At 43.1% G+C, this 17,497-nt stretch overlaps 1 protein-coding gene across 1 annotated transcript; it reads right to left on the bottom strand.

Moving 5' to 3' along the window:
* Positions 1-1,062: 1,062 nt before the first annotated feature.
* LOC138467300 (homeobox protein unc-42-like) lies at positions 1,063-17,196 on the bottom strand. The gene is made up of 3 exons (XM_069607289.1): positions 16,959-17,196; positions 6,538-6,779; positions 1,063-1,622 (listed from the first exon to the last, which is right to left on the bottom strand). The coding sequence occupies exons 1-3, from the start codon at positions 17,194-17,196 to the stop codon at positions 1,227-1,229; spliced, it is 876 nt and encodes a 291-aa protein (XP_069463390.1). The 3' UTR covers positions 1,063-1,226.
* Between the last annotated feature and the right edge of the window lie 301 nt (positions 17,197-17,497).

Raw genomic sequence — 17,497 nt, forward strand, 5'->3', positions numbered from 1 at the left:
TGTTAAGAATTAACATGAATAGCAAACAAAAGTAAATGTAAGACGATTTCAGAGGTTTTAAGGCACCACGTTACATAATTGATCTCAAAACGTTAACAGAGTTGCCAAAAATCGAGTCTTGTATGCTCTGTGTGTGGTTTCTCTTCTTGGAAGACGTTCCTGTGTTAAATGGCCAGGCTGATCACTGCATGCGATTCCCCCTGCTGTGCTGCCCCTCCTTTTTAAACCAACTGGCAGCACTGACGATCCCTTCCTCGAGGTCCATTAATAAACAACTCAATGTAATGACTTAGTGCAGTTGATCCCCGCTGTTATATGGCCAATGCAACTGCAAAATAGTGACTGTTACAGGTGGGCATTCGTGACCACCCCACTAAACTAGAGAGCCTGGCACTTACACCCCCGGCATACATAAACACTGGGTGCACTGGCATTAATATTACACCACACTGCAAAAGAAAAGTAACTATTAGAGCAAAGCACCAACTAAGCGAATGGTTCCTGCAAAGGTATGTAATGCTAGGAGTCTATAGAGAGAAATTAGCGAGAGTATGCTGTTTATAGGGGGTCATTAGGAGTTTGTCGGTATCCCGCTGGTAATTTTGTCAGAATATCGGCAAATGGACCTACCATTACCGGTGCCTGGTATCCCAGAATTACCTGGATATTACAGGCTTTCGGCAACGGTAGGTAAATCCCCATTCCATGGAGCCCTTAGGACCCCGTTGGGGGATTGCCGGTATTAACGGCACTGGTAATACCGGATTCTTTTAGCTGGTGGGGGCAGTGCTTTGCTTTCATCCATTTTGATATTAACAGATTACTACCCTGTCCCCGTCACTCTGCAACGTCTAGGATGACCTACCTTCTTGCGTCTTTGTTCTAACACTCTAGGATCACTTTGCTCTTTAGAACTCCACATCAAATCAGTTACATCCTGTGCTTACATACATGGTTGATTGTTATATTATGTATACATTTCAAATGTCAGATGACGATATGAAACAATGCTGTCCAAAGAGCACTGAAATGTATGTGTTACATTTTTCAGAGCATTTTTTATTACATTTATTTTAAAACAATCAGCAGAAAACTCGAGCCTTTTTTTTGGCTTCAGATATTTTAGCACAATATTTTTCACATTTACAGAATTGTTTGCAAAGTTCATAAATCTGTTCATGTGTTCTGGACATTGTTTAACCTGTGGTTGGTTATCAGGCATATTTTTAATTCCAGTGAACTGAAGGCTCCAATGCTGATATCGATGTCAGGGAGAGCATCGAAGGTGGCATCCCAGCATTTGGGGAGTTAACAGATCGCAGTGGAGTGTACCACTCGTCGTGCTGGCGGGAGGGTGCTGGAGCAGTTGACATGTGTGGGTGATTGCTTGAGCACGAGAACTGACCAACGGTGGCGTGCGTAGAGTAACAGTTGCTTGCCATGGAGGTGAAGCGCGGCATGTGGTTGAGGGCATGTGGGTACTGATATTGGCGCGACGGCGTGGGCACGGAGCCAACCCCAGGCATTAGACTGTTGCAGGCTGAAATCAAAGAAGGAGCCACTGATTTCTGGTTTGCTCTTTCATGCTTGCGATGCTTTGCTCTGCGATTCTGGAACCACACCTTTGAAGATATCAAATATATGTATTGATGTGTATTCAACAGTGACTGATGCATAGCAAATTACATTGTAGCTAATCAATTTACATTAACAATTGTCCAGGGAATGTTGTCAGCCTCACAAATCTTGTGTACTTTTACAGTAAAATCTTCAATGTACAAAAGCGCGTCTTGACTTTACACATGTGGGGACGCCTAGAAGATCACTTATAGCATCACCACAACCTCCCATACATCTTTGCCACCTTGTTGCAATCTGCAGCGTCTCTAGACACAGCCTTTTGCATCCAAAACAAAATCATGCCTCTGCAAGACTTTTAAATCGAACCTACACCACCGCAACCTCCCCAGTCTGACATTTTCACCAAAGGCCTCTCATGTTGGTTTTGTTTAATTTTTTTAACCTAGTTAGCCTGTTTATGGCTTCATGGTTTTATATATATATATATATATATATATATATATATATATATACACACACACACACATATATATACTTCTTTTTAGTTAGTACTTTATATTCCATTTAACATGTGCGTACCGTGTAATACTGGGGTGGGTGGCACAGTTCTACATCAATTTTGCCCTGCTTCATTTCGCAGGAAAATCCCAATCCTTTACGATTCAAAAGTCTACTTGAATCTTCATTCTCGTGGAGGAGAAAAACATTTCCCGTCAGCCACAAGACACTGGGGCAGGGGTGCTTTTTGTAAAGGGGGATCTGTGTGTTTTAGTGTGTGTTTTAGTTGGACACTTGCTAACTTGAGATTGGCGGATCTGCTCCCCCTGTTTCCTACCCTAGTTGCTTGTATATCCCTTGTGCCTAAATGCCTGCCCTCCCCTGTTAGCTCACCTTTCCTTATACCTCTACTTCCCTCACTGTGTCCTTCTACCCCATGACTTGTAAAGTGCTCTGTTGCTTCCGGAAGCTAGGCCTGCGCTCAATAAATGCCTTAATATTAATGAGAATGTCTTCACTCGAATGGACAGAATCTTGAGTCCATAAAACCCCAAGAAGTAACCCAACACAGTGGGTGCTTCCTGTCCAATTTATTTGCAATCCCATGCAGCAGATTTGTAGGTTCGAAGTCACCACCTTTGCTGGTGGAATCTTCTGCATTGTTTCCTAGGGTGCCTTGCTTCTGCCGGAGTTGCCGGATGGCAGATGCTTGCATGCTGTCATATCCGGGTTCCTGAGCTCCCAGTTTGCTGTTGCTCTGCCTGTTTGCTGACTCCTTGAGCACAAAGGGCCCCCCCGTTGCACGTGCTCTAATCATCCCATGATCTGCATTCTCCAGGAGTCTGTTATGGGCGTAATGCGTCTTTTCATAGGCTTGCACATGGTTTGTGCACTTTTGGTCCTAATGGACCAATTTAATACATATGTGTGTGTATGTGGGGGGTATAGAGGTGGGAGCATAGTGGACAATGGGACGGGGGAGTTTTGGAAGGGTGGTATGGGGGAACACCCATTTTAAAAAAAATAAAAACGGTTGAATTAATTTCAACAAAGTCATTCATTCATGTTGTCATTTGTATAGCACCTTTCACCTTAATTGTGGTCCCAACGCTCTTGTTGTTTGAACGCTCTCGGAGGGACTGGAGTCGAAATTTGGGAGAATTGGGAACTGCTATTATGCGTGTGTGCATTTCACCCATTAAAGTTATACGAGTGTGGCCAAGACTGTGTTAGTCACCTATGTCTAGATGGCGTGTGGATTGGTGCAACAGATGTAAACTATGAACTAAAGTTGGGGGATTGTGTTTAAGGAGATGGAGAATCATGTGGGAAGGTACAGTTCGCATTTTTGTCATTAAAGTGCATGAACAAAGTGCACACGTTTAAAAAGGTGGCCATGTTAGCATGTAGAACCTGTTGTGGGTTTCACTCAGCCTTTGGACGTCCTACCTTCACACCTACATAAAGTGTGGAAGTGTCAGTAGGGCACAAGGGATACTGTGTCCCAGGTTCAACACAGCCAGCTAGCTTTTTTTTTTGATTAGTCTTACTATGGTTAAGTAAACCTTTTAACACATCATACATATACATGCCACAAGGATAACCCATAAATAACAATTGCTAAAATGCGTTCAAATTCCATACAACAAAAGCTATCATTTCATGAACAAAGTAACCTCATTCCTTAGCCCAACCTTAGTCAATTATGCTTTAGTGTATATTTTATGACAACCTCGGATTAATTCTAGGCATACAATTTTGATCTTCGTATATTACCCGTCTCCCACATATGCTATTATATTCCTAGTCAGAGAGATTATTTGCAGGTAATTTGTTTTTCAATGTGCAACCACTTATGGTATAACTTAAAATGTAATGCAAATTCCCCCAAAATAATCAAAGCCATGATTGTTCGGTGTAATAGTTGTCCTTTTTGTATGTTAAGTTATAAAAAAAACCTGTTAGTGTATACATCGCTCAAATTTCTGCAGCTAGTCAGAAGATGTGTTGTGGTTTCTGCAATCAGCTGGTATCAATTCTGAGAGAAGGGTTGTTGTTTCACTCTTTGCATTCGGTCCCAGAAATACATTGCTGAATGGCAAGCTCAGCACATGCATTTATGTCGAAACACGTATGGAGCTTACTTTCTTTTTATGAACCGGAACTTATCTTTGGCAATCTTCTGCTTTCTGTTTACTGGCACAGCCAATTTGGTAGTGCAGTGCCACTAAATCTGATGGAGCTTTGGGAACACCAATGCAGTTTGAACAGGAGGCTTTCCTTTGTTCAATAAAGTCTCATTGTGCCTGGCTATGGTTTTTGGCCTGGCAGTTTTCACGATTAACCTTGCCCTTTGGTAAATGTTTATGTCCTTGGTTAGATATCAGAATTATTTTAAATCATCTTCCTTGCCAATGGGCTGTTAAAGAAAAATAAGCTGCAACACAGATGTTCATGTGGACTTTTAAGGCTGCACGAAATGTGTGTGTTTGGAAGGTTGTGCGTTGCTGCAGTACCCCTTACTTAGGGCTGTGCACAGACGTTTACATGCATCACTGTAATGATGGTTAGTGCTTTGGTGACTTGCCGTGTTGGCCATTATCCATTTTTGGTGTAACCACCAAGACCATCTTTGGTCACAGGTAGACAGGGGATACATTTGGCAAGACACTTTCCTGCAATATCCACCTTTACTTTGTTCCTACAATTGTGAGGTAAACTCAGGAGTGCAGACCTCTCAGATAGCATTTTGTCACAGATGTGTAAAAATCTAGGGTGCATGGCGGATGAGGGGAAATATGTGTCGGATTTAGCAACATATGTTTCAGATAGGAAGACGCCAGCAATGAAGAATGCAATCCCCCGTGGACTGCCACACCTGCCTCTTTCTACAAAATGGAACATCTTGGATCTTTCCCAATGTGTCTGGTTGCAGATCCCAAGATGTGGCTCTGAAAGATCAAGCCATGTGGGCGTCCTACTTTGGGTATTGGTTTAACATTGTGCCACTCAGTGTTTGAGGGTCAGCAATGTAACCCTGACAAGAGGGAATCCCCTCCCACCCTGGGGCAGGAGGCCTACCACTGGGGTTTGACAAACTGGCATGCCCCACAGTGAGTTGGGAGGGCCCAGTCTCTTTCCTTTCTACATGTGCCTGGCTGAATATGTCAAGTACCACTTCTTCATGCTCCATACCTGTTAGGCAACATGCTCGCCAATGTTCTCTTTTCTTACAGGAGCATGCATACCAGGATTCCTAGTGGCCGAGACCCAAGTTAGCAGCTCATCCTAGAGAGAGGCGGCAGCAGCAGCAGCAAGCAGAGAGGCTGGGGAACACCACACTGGCGATGCAGTCTAACACATTACTTTGTTTGTAGTGGGCATCCATTTCCAGCTGGTGTCAGACCAGAGTATGAAAAGGGGGGGGTGAGTCTTAAGGCCCATTACATGATTTTAGTGATTGTAATCTAGCCCATATTTAGAAGGAAGCCAGTGGTTGGCCTGGGGAACCAGCTGATAGGAAGCAGTGTTAGTTGTTTAGGTGAGGTCAAGGGAGGATAAGGAGGACTAAGAGACCAGGCGGAAGGAGGACAGCGGAGCAGAGCATGGAGAAGAATTCTCAAGAGTGTGCAAGGTCAGAAATTGGTTCCTAAAGAGAAGGTGGGGCTTGGGTATGCGAGTGCATGCAATATGAGTAAGGGTAAAGGAATCATGCAGGAAGGTGTGATAGTGACTGAGAAGGGTGACTGAGATTGAAAGGAATGGGACTGTTGGAGAAGGTATGGGTGGAGAGCAGTATAGTGATAGCAGAATGTAGTGGTAGGCGAATGTAGCGGTAGGAGAGTGTAGGAGAGAGAGAGTAGATGTAGGCAGTAGGGAGAGGGAAAGAAGATTAAGTATGAGGGAGAGAGGGGAGAGACGATGGGAGTAATACCAGGAGGAGAGAAGGAGAAATGTAGAGTTAAGAGAATCTTAGGGAGAGGAGTACAAGGGCATGAGACAAAAGGGCAAGTGGAGCCTGGGTAATTGAAAGGCACTTAACTCAGTCGTAAAGATCATTGTGATTTTGTGTGGGATCCCTGGATGTGATCCACCTAGGAATTCCCAGAGGGAGTCGGATAGATAAGGTGTTTGCCTTCAGGCCTCACAAACAACAAGTGAGATTTTAGATAGTAGGGGTTACTGATCTCTAATGACAACCTGTGGGGTTACGGACACCGGCTAGGGATGGAAAAGCCCATGTAAGACGAGAGAGAGGGGGCGGCTCATAACCAGCCCCTTTGCAGAAATCTTAATAAAAACATTTGACCCTCCTCCTCGAGTGTTGTTGTTCTTGAAGCCATCTGTGACACTGGTCCTAATTAATTCTGATTCATTCTAATGGCTGGAGCGGAATACAAACCGATTGATTTTGGCAATAACCCCCCTCTTCTCCCATGGCAAAATGCATTCTTATACCTGTATTCGTGCCTCATTGAGCTTGGTAATCCGGGCCAGCTCCTCTCTACAGTAGATATCTGGGTAATGGTTCTTGTTAAATGTTGCCTCTAGGTGTTCCAGTTGTTCTTGGCTGAAGGTTGTTCGATGTCTCCTGCGCGTGGGCGTTGGGTACTGTGGTGAAACATGCCCACTGCTGGAAATTAAGGCGCTGTCTCCAAGACCAGGACCATCTTCATATTTTTTGTATGAATTCTCAATGCCTGAAATAACAAGAATTTTCTTCAGATGATTTAAAGTCATGCCAAAAGGTTAACATTAAGTCTCTGCTTATGAGATTGTGCCTACACCTATCCATATCTGTAGACGCATAAAAACATTTAACCGTACGTCTGAACTTGGGCAGACTGGGTGCATTTACTTTATGTCACCACTAAAAGGATCATAGCCGCAAGGAAGTATTGCAGATTATTGAGCACTGCAAAAAGAGGTTGTGGTGCCCACTTGTTAGAAAAGTTCGAAAATTATTTGGCCATATTGGGCATTTTACACTGCTATTGTCCAAAGAAACTGGATACAAATAAGTAAGATTTGCAGGCATTTCTGATGAGCAATACAATAGATATTTCAACACATCAAAGACCAGCCTTCCCACAGCAGCACCAAATCATACTCTAGATCTCCCCAAGTAGTTATTTGGTATGTTGTATACAGGTAGCACAGGCAAAGGCAATTCCCTTCAGAGAACTTACATGGACTGATGAGGGGGAGGAGCTTTGGTAAGGGAAGAAAAAGGAAATGCAATCAACCCTTTATTGCGATGGTCAGATCACGTCAGATTCATGGGAATCTGTTAAAGTGCTTATTGTATGTAAGTGTTCATTTGGTTTTCAGTAAAGCAGTTCACCTTACAAAGTTCTTCAGGGGATGCTATTCATCCATAAATGTCATTTGTAGAGGCTCCCTTTTCATACCACTTTTGAATCTTTCAAATTCGTTTTGTTTGCAAAGCTGTGCTGAGACATTCTTCAAATGACCTTGTGATGCCCCTAATCTGCAGCCAGCCATTGTTTTCTTTCTTTTTGGTCTGCATATTTCATAATTCTTTTTTTCTGTGGGTGTTCTCATTTTTCTTGCTGGCTGGTAGCCTGATAGTCATGTGGATAGGTTGCTGGGTCTTTTCTTCCAATAGTGTGTGTGCATAGTGAACAGTGTTTTCAGTATCATGACCTTGTCAAGTGGGAATGGAATCCCTTCTCAGCCTGGGGCTGGAGGCCTTCCAGGAAGAACTCATAGCCAGTCCTATCCTTGAGGGGAATGTTGGAGTTGGAGGGGGGTGGGTACCCCCAATTCCTGTCCCCGAAGCCCACATCTGACAGTTTGTTCACGTGCAGTACTAAGTTGCATCACCCCGTGCCTATGTCCCGAAATGCTGGCAGAGTTTTCTCTTCTCATTTCGGAGACCCAACAAATCAGGAAAGGTAGTACCCACAAGTCAGGCAACTAGCAGCACCCCATGCAGAGACCCCTGAATGATCCGGCGGAGAAAGAAAATCACTGTTTCCACATCCGCGAACATACATGAGTGCTATGCAATCAGGGCCACGGGAGGAATAGGAACACAGACTGGAGCTGAAGCACCTATGTGCCAGACCCCGAATGTCCACTCCATACATCAGCCTCAAGACACCAGAGGACGAATACAGGGTTGGCGCCTTAGACCACCAGGAACTTCAAAGAGAGCAGCAGCTGCTTCAATGGACTGTGCTTACCACAAGGGGGGGCCACACCTCAGACCCCCAACATGAACATGGACACGTTGCAGCACTGACGGCAATCCTGCAGCATGGCGGCCCAGCAGAAGGAAAGGAGTGAGGCTTAACTTGCATTTTAAAAGGGCCTGTAACTCCTATCCCTCCTGCGAGGGGGAAACCGGGCCAGATTGGTCAGGGTTGGAGAACCAATCATGGAATAGGGTGGTGGTTAAAAGAAGCAACAGGAAGTGTTAAGGGATGCGTTGCTCTGGTGAGATTGGTGGAGGTGGCAGACCAAGGGACCAGCAGGAGGAAAGATGGTGGAGTAATATGGAAGTTATTTTTATTTTAAGCAGATGAGGGATTGGTTAGTGTGTAGAAGAGTGGCAAGAGTGTTAAGGAGAGGGAGTGCAGGCATTGAATGTGAAGTATGTGTGCGAGTGAAAAGAAAGTGTTTGAATAGAATATGGGGTGGAGCAGTAGTAGTACAGCAAAGGAGGGAGTAGGACAGTGGAGGAGGGTTTATCAGGGAAAAACTAGTAACATCAAAGCATCAAAGGTTGGAGACGAGGCTTAAGCGTGAGAGACATTGGAGAGACAACGGAGGAAGATGTAGGGAGTAATGGTGAAGGTGGGTGGCAAAGTGAGAGGTAGAGGGAGAAGAGTACATGTGCTTGATAGAAAGGAGACCAAATTGGGCAGAGAGTTTACAGAAGGAAGGGTAGAACACCCCATTCAGATTAATAACCTTTGGATAGAGTAGGATTAGTCTAGGAAGTTGCTGAGGGAATTTAGAAAGAGAAGATGTTGTGCTTTTAGGTCTTCACTTCTAGTACCATTAAAAATGTAGACAGTGTGACATTTGCTGTATATACTATCCGTGGGAGCAGGGTGCATTGGCTAGGGAGGATTGGCGCTTTTTAGATGAGCGAGGGATGGCCTGGAGCCATGGAAAAGCAAACAAAAACCATTGAACCCTCCATCAGACTTGGAGTATTTATTGAGCTGTCTGGGAACTTTTATTCTTTTATCAACACTTATGTAAGGGTTTGCAATGCTGATGAACTGTGTTCATATTTATTAAGGTGGAAAATCAGTCTGGCCTCCCTGTTTTGAAGTAGCTGGTGATGCTTTACGAGGCACTTAGGGAGACTGATGTAGTTTCCGTTGCAGTGGTCGAGGCTGCTTAAGACTAGTCCACATGTCTTGTGATTCGTTTGTTGAAAAGGGATGATGTTTTTCAAGATGTGAATTTGATAGTGTTTGCTCTTTGTTAAGGCATTTATTTTTCCTGATGTAAGGGCAAGCTTGCTTTGAATATAATTCATCAGTTTTTGTTCTGTCAGTAGATGTGGTGGTGGGCCTAAGGATTTGGCCCATTCGTTTTAGATATATATATATATATATGGTTGAGCTTAGACTTCCCTTGATTGTGGTTTTTTTCTGCCTTAAAATGTTTGTTGGAAATCCTCCAATTTTTATTGCAAGTTGAGGATTTAAAAATATTATTGTTCTCTCCAAGCAGTGTTGATATGTGGTTTTGGCAAGCAATTTGCCAATTTGTACGTGTGCAATTCTATCTTTGATCAAGAATGAATCCAGAGTAATCCTTGGTCTACCAACCCCATTGAGGTCTCGTCTCTCTAGGCGAATATCGTGGCTCACCATATCGTGCACTCCTGAAAAGTCGAGTCGGACTAGGTCTTTTTTATGGTTGGTGCCTGTCAACTTGATGATCATGTCCATTAATGTTGTGTATGTTCGCTGATGAGATTGGAAGCCTGATTGTCTGTAAAGGCCTGAGTATTAACTATATGTTTGAAGTTGTATTGCTGCTCATCTATCTAATGTTTTGACTAGGAAAAGGAAGGTTGTAGATCAGCCTGTTGGATATCTCGTCAGTGCTGTGATTTATTATTTTCATAAATTACGTTTTAATTGCTTGTTTGAGTAATGTGGGGACTATTCGTTTTTGGAATGAAGCATGTAGTGTCTGAATTATCTGAATTTGCTCCATTGCTGGTTTTGAGCATCATCACTAATGCCCTCCTTTTTTAGTTTTTTATTCCAACCATTTAACAAAGGAACACAAGGCATTTGTCGATGTTTCTCTAAGTGCTTGTCAATTAATTGGTGAAGCTCATCAATACCGAAAGACACTTGAGAGGACCTACTTTGAAGTACTGCAGGGGTTCTCTAATCACATTTCATACCACCCAAAATTGACCGACATATTCATTCAATTATTACTATATGTACCAAGACACTGATGTCTGCAAGGGACAGCACACATCGATCTGTCCCTAAACCCACCACCCCCTGAACGTAGGAGCTGGTGGTGGGCCGCCTATCCAGGAAGGGATAGAACAAGTAGAAAATCAGCAGTTTCTCTACGGTGTCTTGGTAAAAAAAAAGTGACTTTGGCCATTCGCTACTGTTTCTATCGGTATTTATACAAGTCTTGGCACCCAACAGAGACCATAGATGCGATGAACTACGAGCTTAAAGTGTCAATGTCTCCAGACCTACAGAGTTTTATCTATCTGGATCAAATTCCACTACTACTTAAAAACATGCACACAATCTTGGAATAAGTTCTAGGCACTATTACTACGAAGATGAAGTGGGATCGCCAGAACCTTGCTCTCTGTGATCAGGCAGTCTGGTATATGCTAGTTTCCAGCATCTTTCCCAAACTGAAACTGTTGACCAGTTTCAATGACTTGCTTTAATAATAGCCATCTTCATCAGTGCCGTCTTCTATCATGATAGTGTATTAATATCAATGGTGACAAGTCCAAACAGTTAGTTCTGTATAGAACTTGGACGGGCTGTGTGCGAAGACTTCACTGTGGGCAACAACCTTTTGGATCCACGTCCACTAATGGTGGCTTGTGTTAGTGACGACCCGTAGTTGTTGACACAATGTCTCCCTTGTCCTACGACGGCATCCTCCGATGGCTCATCAATGAACAAGATTTAGACAGAAGGTGCTTAAAACTTTGCTAGAATATTCAGGTGGAGTACAGTGAACCTAGGGCAAATGTTAGCACCCCAAAAAGGTTATAGTCGCCCATTTCCCCAGTTCTATCCATCATGGACAAACGATGCTGGTAGGTGAATTATACTATGGAGGGAAGGGCAGCATATAAATTAAAACGTTTTAGATGTTGCATCTATTTAACAGCTTCGTGCCCTTTGGAAACGAATGCTCTTCTACCTAATGTTTATTTGGGGAAGTGATTAGCTGACGTATTTCACAATGGTAAGTAGCATCCATGCACTCCAACGTTTTTTTTCACTCACACTTCTCCAGCAGTTCATAACTTTTTTTTAATCATTCAGTTAACTTCTACAATACTGTTTAGTAGTGGTTTGGGCGGGGATTGCCACTTCTAATCTCCCAACGTAAGTACTACAGCAATCTTGGCTTTCAGGTCTCCACCAAATGCATTGTGGGCCTTGTAGTCTTGGGGTACTACATTTGACTATGTCAAGTTAAAACTGCCCATAAATGTGTGGCTTGCAGTTGCTCATCTATCCCCTCCCCCATACTCGGTAAATGCCACCACTCAGCAGCCCTAAGGATCCCTCTGCATTTAGGTTTGGTTGGCCAAGGCATAGAAGTAAACATGCCATTCTAGGAATGTTATCTTTTCAGAGTTTTACACTTTTTTTTTGTAGTATACACTACAAAAGATACTTAGATACTTAAAACGTATTGATGCAATCCTGGACAGGGCCTCAGTAATCTAAGATCATAACTTGTACATGCGCCTAATACTATCCTTCCTACACAAGCAATGGTCATGAACTGGTAAACTCGGGCACTTCAATCCCACCATTTGTGGCATTGAGCCTTCCAAAGCTCAGTCTCCTCTAGACGAGCAGTGCTCTGCTCCTTCGGTTTAGTGTAACACCTCCTCTCTGACCATTAGTATTAATGATAATTCTTTAGAGCATGTCACATCTTCTGGCACTTCTACAGTAACACCACCAATCTCTTTATTGTATTTCTGTCCTCTCCCCCACCACCCATTGCCTTCAATCCTTGGTTAAGATGCAACATGTCATCTTCCATAACTGTTTGTATTATTATTTTGTGTTAAGTGGATGCCATTTTGGTCAATAACAGTTCATCTAAAATAAATAATTTAAGAGGAGAGCCGAACCCATCACACAGGGCATCACTACCTTAAAGCAATTGTGACTGTTAGATCTTCTAAACTACCAATACTGTTGTTGGGAAGCCAGTGCAGGTGTATAGAAAGTTAAGCACAGCACTGTACCCCACTATGCTCTTAGTTTCAGCTAGATTAGCTCCGCCAAACTCTTGATGGCATCCTTGATGCTTGTTGTTGGGAAGGGGCAGAAGAGCAGCATCTGAACATACCTTTGCCAAAGGGCACTGGGGTGTCAACCAAGGCTCTTTTGCCAAATGTTTGGTGTTTCAATTGGCCAAATCCTATTGAACCACCTATGAGGTTGACTGTATGTTGGATATCAAATTAGCATGTGCCCAACTCTGCCAATGAAGACCTATGATTCAACAACCTTATTATGTTTTTCCCACCAATAAAAATACAACTTTGACAACATCCTGTGGCCTTGGTATCAGAGTGGATTTGTCATGTGGATAGTTGAAAATAGTCCTTCCATTAGTAAGACGTCTTCCCCCTTGCCCCACGTCCAATGTACTAGCTATTTGTTTTCCTTATTTTTACTTTTGTTGTTTTCAAATGTCTTTGTTGTGTCTATTTTTTATGTTGAGAGGGAGGGGCTTAAGAGAAATAGGTGGCAAACCAAAGCAGATGGGGTGGGTCTAGCATGATCACAACAAATTGATGTTCAACAATGGTCTTGCATAATTTCAGCCATTTGGCAGGTGGTCGCTTTGTTTCTCTCCTTTAGTGCCTGTCTGTAATGATACCCTTGTTGGTACATATTTAGTTTTTTTGTTTACTAGGAAAGTCTGTTTTCAGAAAATTGTGCTCATTTCAGTCCAACAAAGGGTAGGCAGTGGTGGCTTGTGAATTTTTGAATTGCAGAGAAATAAATGTATGCGCCTAATATGGGGGAGCGACCGAGCATAGCGATGGACTTCAAACCCAACAAGAGGGATTAGGCCCCCACCTACATTTTTAAAATAAGGGGTTCAGATGTTAGAATGGTGCATTTACAGCACTTTGCAAACTGTCTAGCTTTTTACACAATTTCTCATTGATCAGTTGTGTTGTAGCACATGAACCGCCAAATAGATGGAAGTAACCAACACTGCACATGACCATTTTGCAACACACTTTCATGATGCCTTTGCCCAAAACATATGCCAGTATATAAAACATGTTCATGCTGGCTTTGCCCATACATGTCTATGCATGCTGCACCAATATATGCCAGTATTATAAAATACCATGCAACAGAAACAAAGTATATACAGACTGTCTATACCAAGATATAGTGTAGTACACAATCACAATGGCTTTTATCCTTGATGCAGAGCACAAAATGTTATGACACACACAGAATATATGGCTAGACTGGTGTCATCAAGGTAAGACGGTCTAGCCATGTAATAACATTGTTCATGTTTGCTTTGCCCTTGATGCCAAGTAAAAAGAAACACATGCCATGCTACAGTAAGAAAGTAACTGCACACTGAGACCATAGGCCAAGCTACCCAAGTAATAGCACGTATTGTCTTTGCTTTACCTTTGATGCCAAGTAAAACAAAATGTTATGCCACCATTCGAAAATAGGTGCCGACAGGCACTATTAATGTAGGTCAGTCTAGCCAAGTAATAACACTTGTATTTGCTTTTCTGTTGATGCAAAGTAAAACATGCCATGTAACATCAAGTAAGTATATGCAGACTAACACTAGTAGTGACCGTCTGTATATACGTAATATGGCATGGCATTTTTACTTGGCATCAAGAGTAAAGCAAACATAAATGTTATTAAGGGTAAAGTGTGTAGTGTTACTACCTGGCTAGACTTGCCTATATTAAATGTAGGTTAGTGACAACAGTTCACACTTAACACAGTAACTGCATCAAGGTTAAAGCAAAAATGAGTGTTAACTGGCTAAACTTGCCTACATTCAATGTAAAAATACTTAACATTTCTGCTTTACCCTTGATACATAGTACTGTGAATCTACACTTTATTCACTCTATTGTGCATCAAGAGTAAAGCAGGAAACAAAGCCACGCCCTGAGCACCCCGTCCCTAAATTTAGGGGCTCCATTGAGCACACAAACTCTTCTATCTACATATGCACACATTCACAAAAACACCCCGATATACATACATATTACATACAAAGCACACCTGCATGCACCCTTCAAATGTGCCCGCTCAGCTACAGGTTTGACCAGATGGCCCTACCGTCCGGGATGTAGATGTGCGACTGCAACGTGAACATGTTGACTGGCAGGCGAAGGCTCCTCTCATGTTAGGCAGCATGTGTACACTGCTAGTGCAATAATATGTTGGCTGGGCCAGACTCTCATTATTGCCCAAAGGGCTGCGCATAGAAATGGAAACGCAAGAGCATACTTACTTGTGGACCGTGCTGCCTGCCACTCAAGTGGGGAGGGTGGAGTGCCCCTCACCCGTAGTGGCATGCGACCAATGAGTGTAGGCCATTTTAGAGCAATCGTACTTGTAAAATAGTTAAGCACTGATGGATGCATTTGCAACCGCTTAAACAATTCCTCAAAATAGCTCTGACCACATATGAATACATTTGATTTTTTACAAAGAAAATGATGTAACATTTAATGTACAGTGTTTTTGAATGAGGTCAGGGGACAGTAGGGGAAGCAATGGGAGAAAGCAAACAAGCATACATAGGGGAGTAGGGCTGTTTACCTATTGTCTGCAAGTCCCTTCTCCAGCCACCCCTTCAACTCCAAACTTCAACCCATACCTGCTCATACTAAGGCACCACTGGGAAAGGAGAAACTGTGTTTTTCAGTTTAAACCTAGAAGGGGAGTTCTCTTCGGGGGGTGTTTGTCCGGTGTTTATTGGATTTCACTGAAAAACAGCAAAGCCTACATATAAATCTTGGGAAAATAAGCCAAGGCAACTCTGATCCTTCTCCCAAGTTGGTTAATTGTTCCTCCCCAATGTTCATTTTTTTTTTAACAAGGTAAATGCCTGCCACCTTCTAAAGTGCTAATTTCTAGATTTGAAAACCACAAGTCCTTTATAATAGAGTCCTATTCTAGTGGTGCTCTTTTCGTGCAGGGTTTGGTTCCTGAACAGAGTTGAAATTGGAATGGAGAAGATGTTGGTTTCAGAAACAGAATGGTTTTCAGAGCAGTGATGCAGGGGTAGAATTTCCATTGGATTCCGGAATGGGAATTTGGGAAGGGAGTCGGAGATGAACCGCAGAATGGACGTGTCCGGTCAAGCGAGGTGAAACAGTAGCCGTGTGAACCATCATTCAGGTAGGTCTTCAGGAACATCAGGCACACACAAAGCGAGGCATTAAATGGCTTCTGGGACAGAATGAACTCTGGATGATTCAGTCCATTCCAAAGAAGCATGCACATTATAGTTTCTTTCTGTCCTTGTTCAATAGGAGTCTGATTTCTGCTTGGCTTGATGAGAATTGTTCCCTACCCGGATATATCTGTAATTTTCCCAACTCTAGAAACACAATATTTCAAGGTCGACCCTCTTGAAGACTGTCTGGGCCCGGTGTGATACTGAAGAAGTGGTCAGTCCTACCTCTAGCATATGTACTTGGGCACCCCATGATGGGCGAGTACCCACCAATCGCTGGAAGTTTTAGAGGAGCAGAAAGCAGGGTGGTGAACTCTGTTTCCTCCTGCCTACTTACATCTGCATTGTTCGTATGTTAGGTGGTGTTGGGACATTGCTGGTCTTTATGGCATATTCACACTATACTCATGCCACAATATGGGTGGATGCTGTCCCTGGGTCTAAGGTGTTGTTTTGAGCAACTATTGGGCATGAAGAAGGGCTAGTTTGTTTATTTATTTATGATGCGCACCAAACCAGTAGGTATCTGGGCGCATTGCACGAGGTTACAAGTGTTACAGTTACACACAGAGATAAATACAATCAAAATAAAATAGTGGTTGACGGTCATAATGAGCAAGCATGGAAGCGATACGGAGTCAAGGCAGTGGAGGTATTGAGGCGGTTAGATGTCATTCGAGACTAGCCAATTTTTTGTATTTTTTCCTTTGGAACGACTGGTCAATTTGCAGGTGAGTAGGCAGAGAGTTCCAGAAGCGGGCGGCCTGCACAGGAAAACTGGTGCCACTGGCCTTTATCAGATTGAATCAGGGAACTACGATGCAGTGTGAGTTTACGGTCCTTGTGGGATGTGATGAAGCTTTTCTCAGAATGTGTTCTCTTAGGTACTGAGGTGCATCATTATTTAGACATGTGTGTGTGATGGAAACTATTTTCAAGTGGATCCCATCCTTGCTGGAGAGCCAGTTGTGATTTCTTTTGACCTCAGAGATTTGTCTCCTCTTTGGAATGCTTAATGCTGTTCTTAGTGCATTATTTTGTAATATTTGGAGTTTGTTCAGAATCTGTGTGTTAGCTCCTGCATAGAGGGCATTAGAGTAATCCAGTTTGGACAAGATTAAAGCTGTCGCTAATGTGATGCAACTATTTGAAGTTAGGAAAGGTTTGCATACCCGTATCTGCTTGCCAGTGTATGCTGTTGCAGAGGCCGTATCGTTGACTTTTTTTCCCCAATTTCAAAGCTGAGTCCAGGTAGAATCCTAGGGTTTTGGTCTCCTTGGCAACTTTAATATCGATGCCATCAATATTGAATGAAGTGCATTGACTGCCAAGTTTGATAAGGTTAGCCAGGGCTCCTAGGTTCAAGATCTCCGTTTTGTCATCATTCAGGCAGAGGCCGTCGGCTGCCATGCATGCCTGAATGATTAGATATAGTTTGTTGACGAAGGCCAAGTCTGTGTCATAATCACCCAAAAGGGGTAGGAGTATCTAGGTGTCATCTGAATAATTAGTGTAGGTGATACCCAGATGATCCAAATGGTCAAACAGCTTTGTAAATATATTATACATGGTCGGTGAAACGCACAAACCTTGCGGGACACCACAAGTTATAGGAGAGGGGTCAACGTGGCCAGAACGAGAGAACTCTCATTGACCTATTATTGAGGAAGGATTGAATCCAGTCAGTGGCTTCTTGAGAGAAGTTGACAGC

Source organism: Ambystoma mexicanum, chromosome 4q, assembly GCF_040938575.1.
Source record: "Ambystoma mexicanum isolate Mex_15411 chromosome 4q, UKY_AmexF1_1, whole genome shotgun sequence".
NCBI lineage: Eukaryota > Metazoa > Chordata > Amphibia > Caudata > Ambystomatidae > Ambystoma > Ambystoma mexicanum.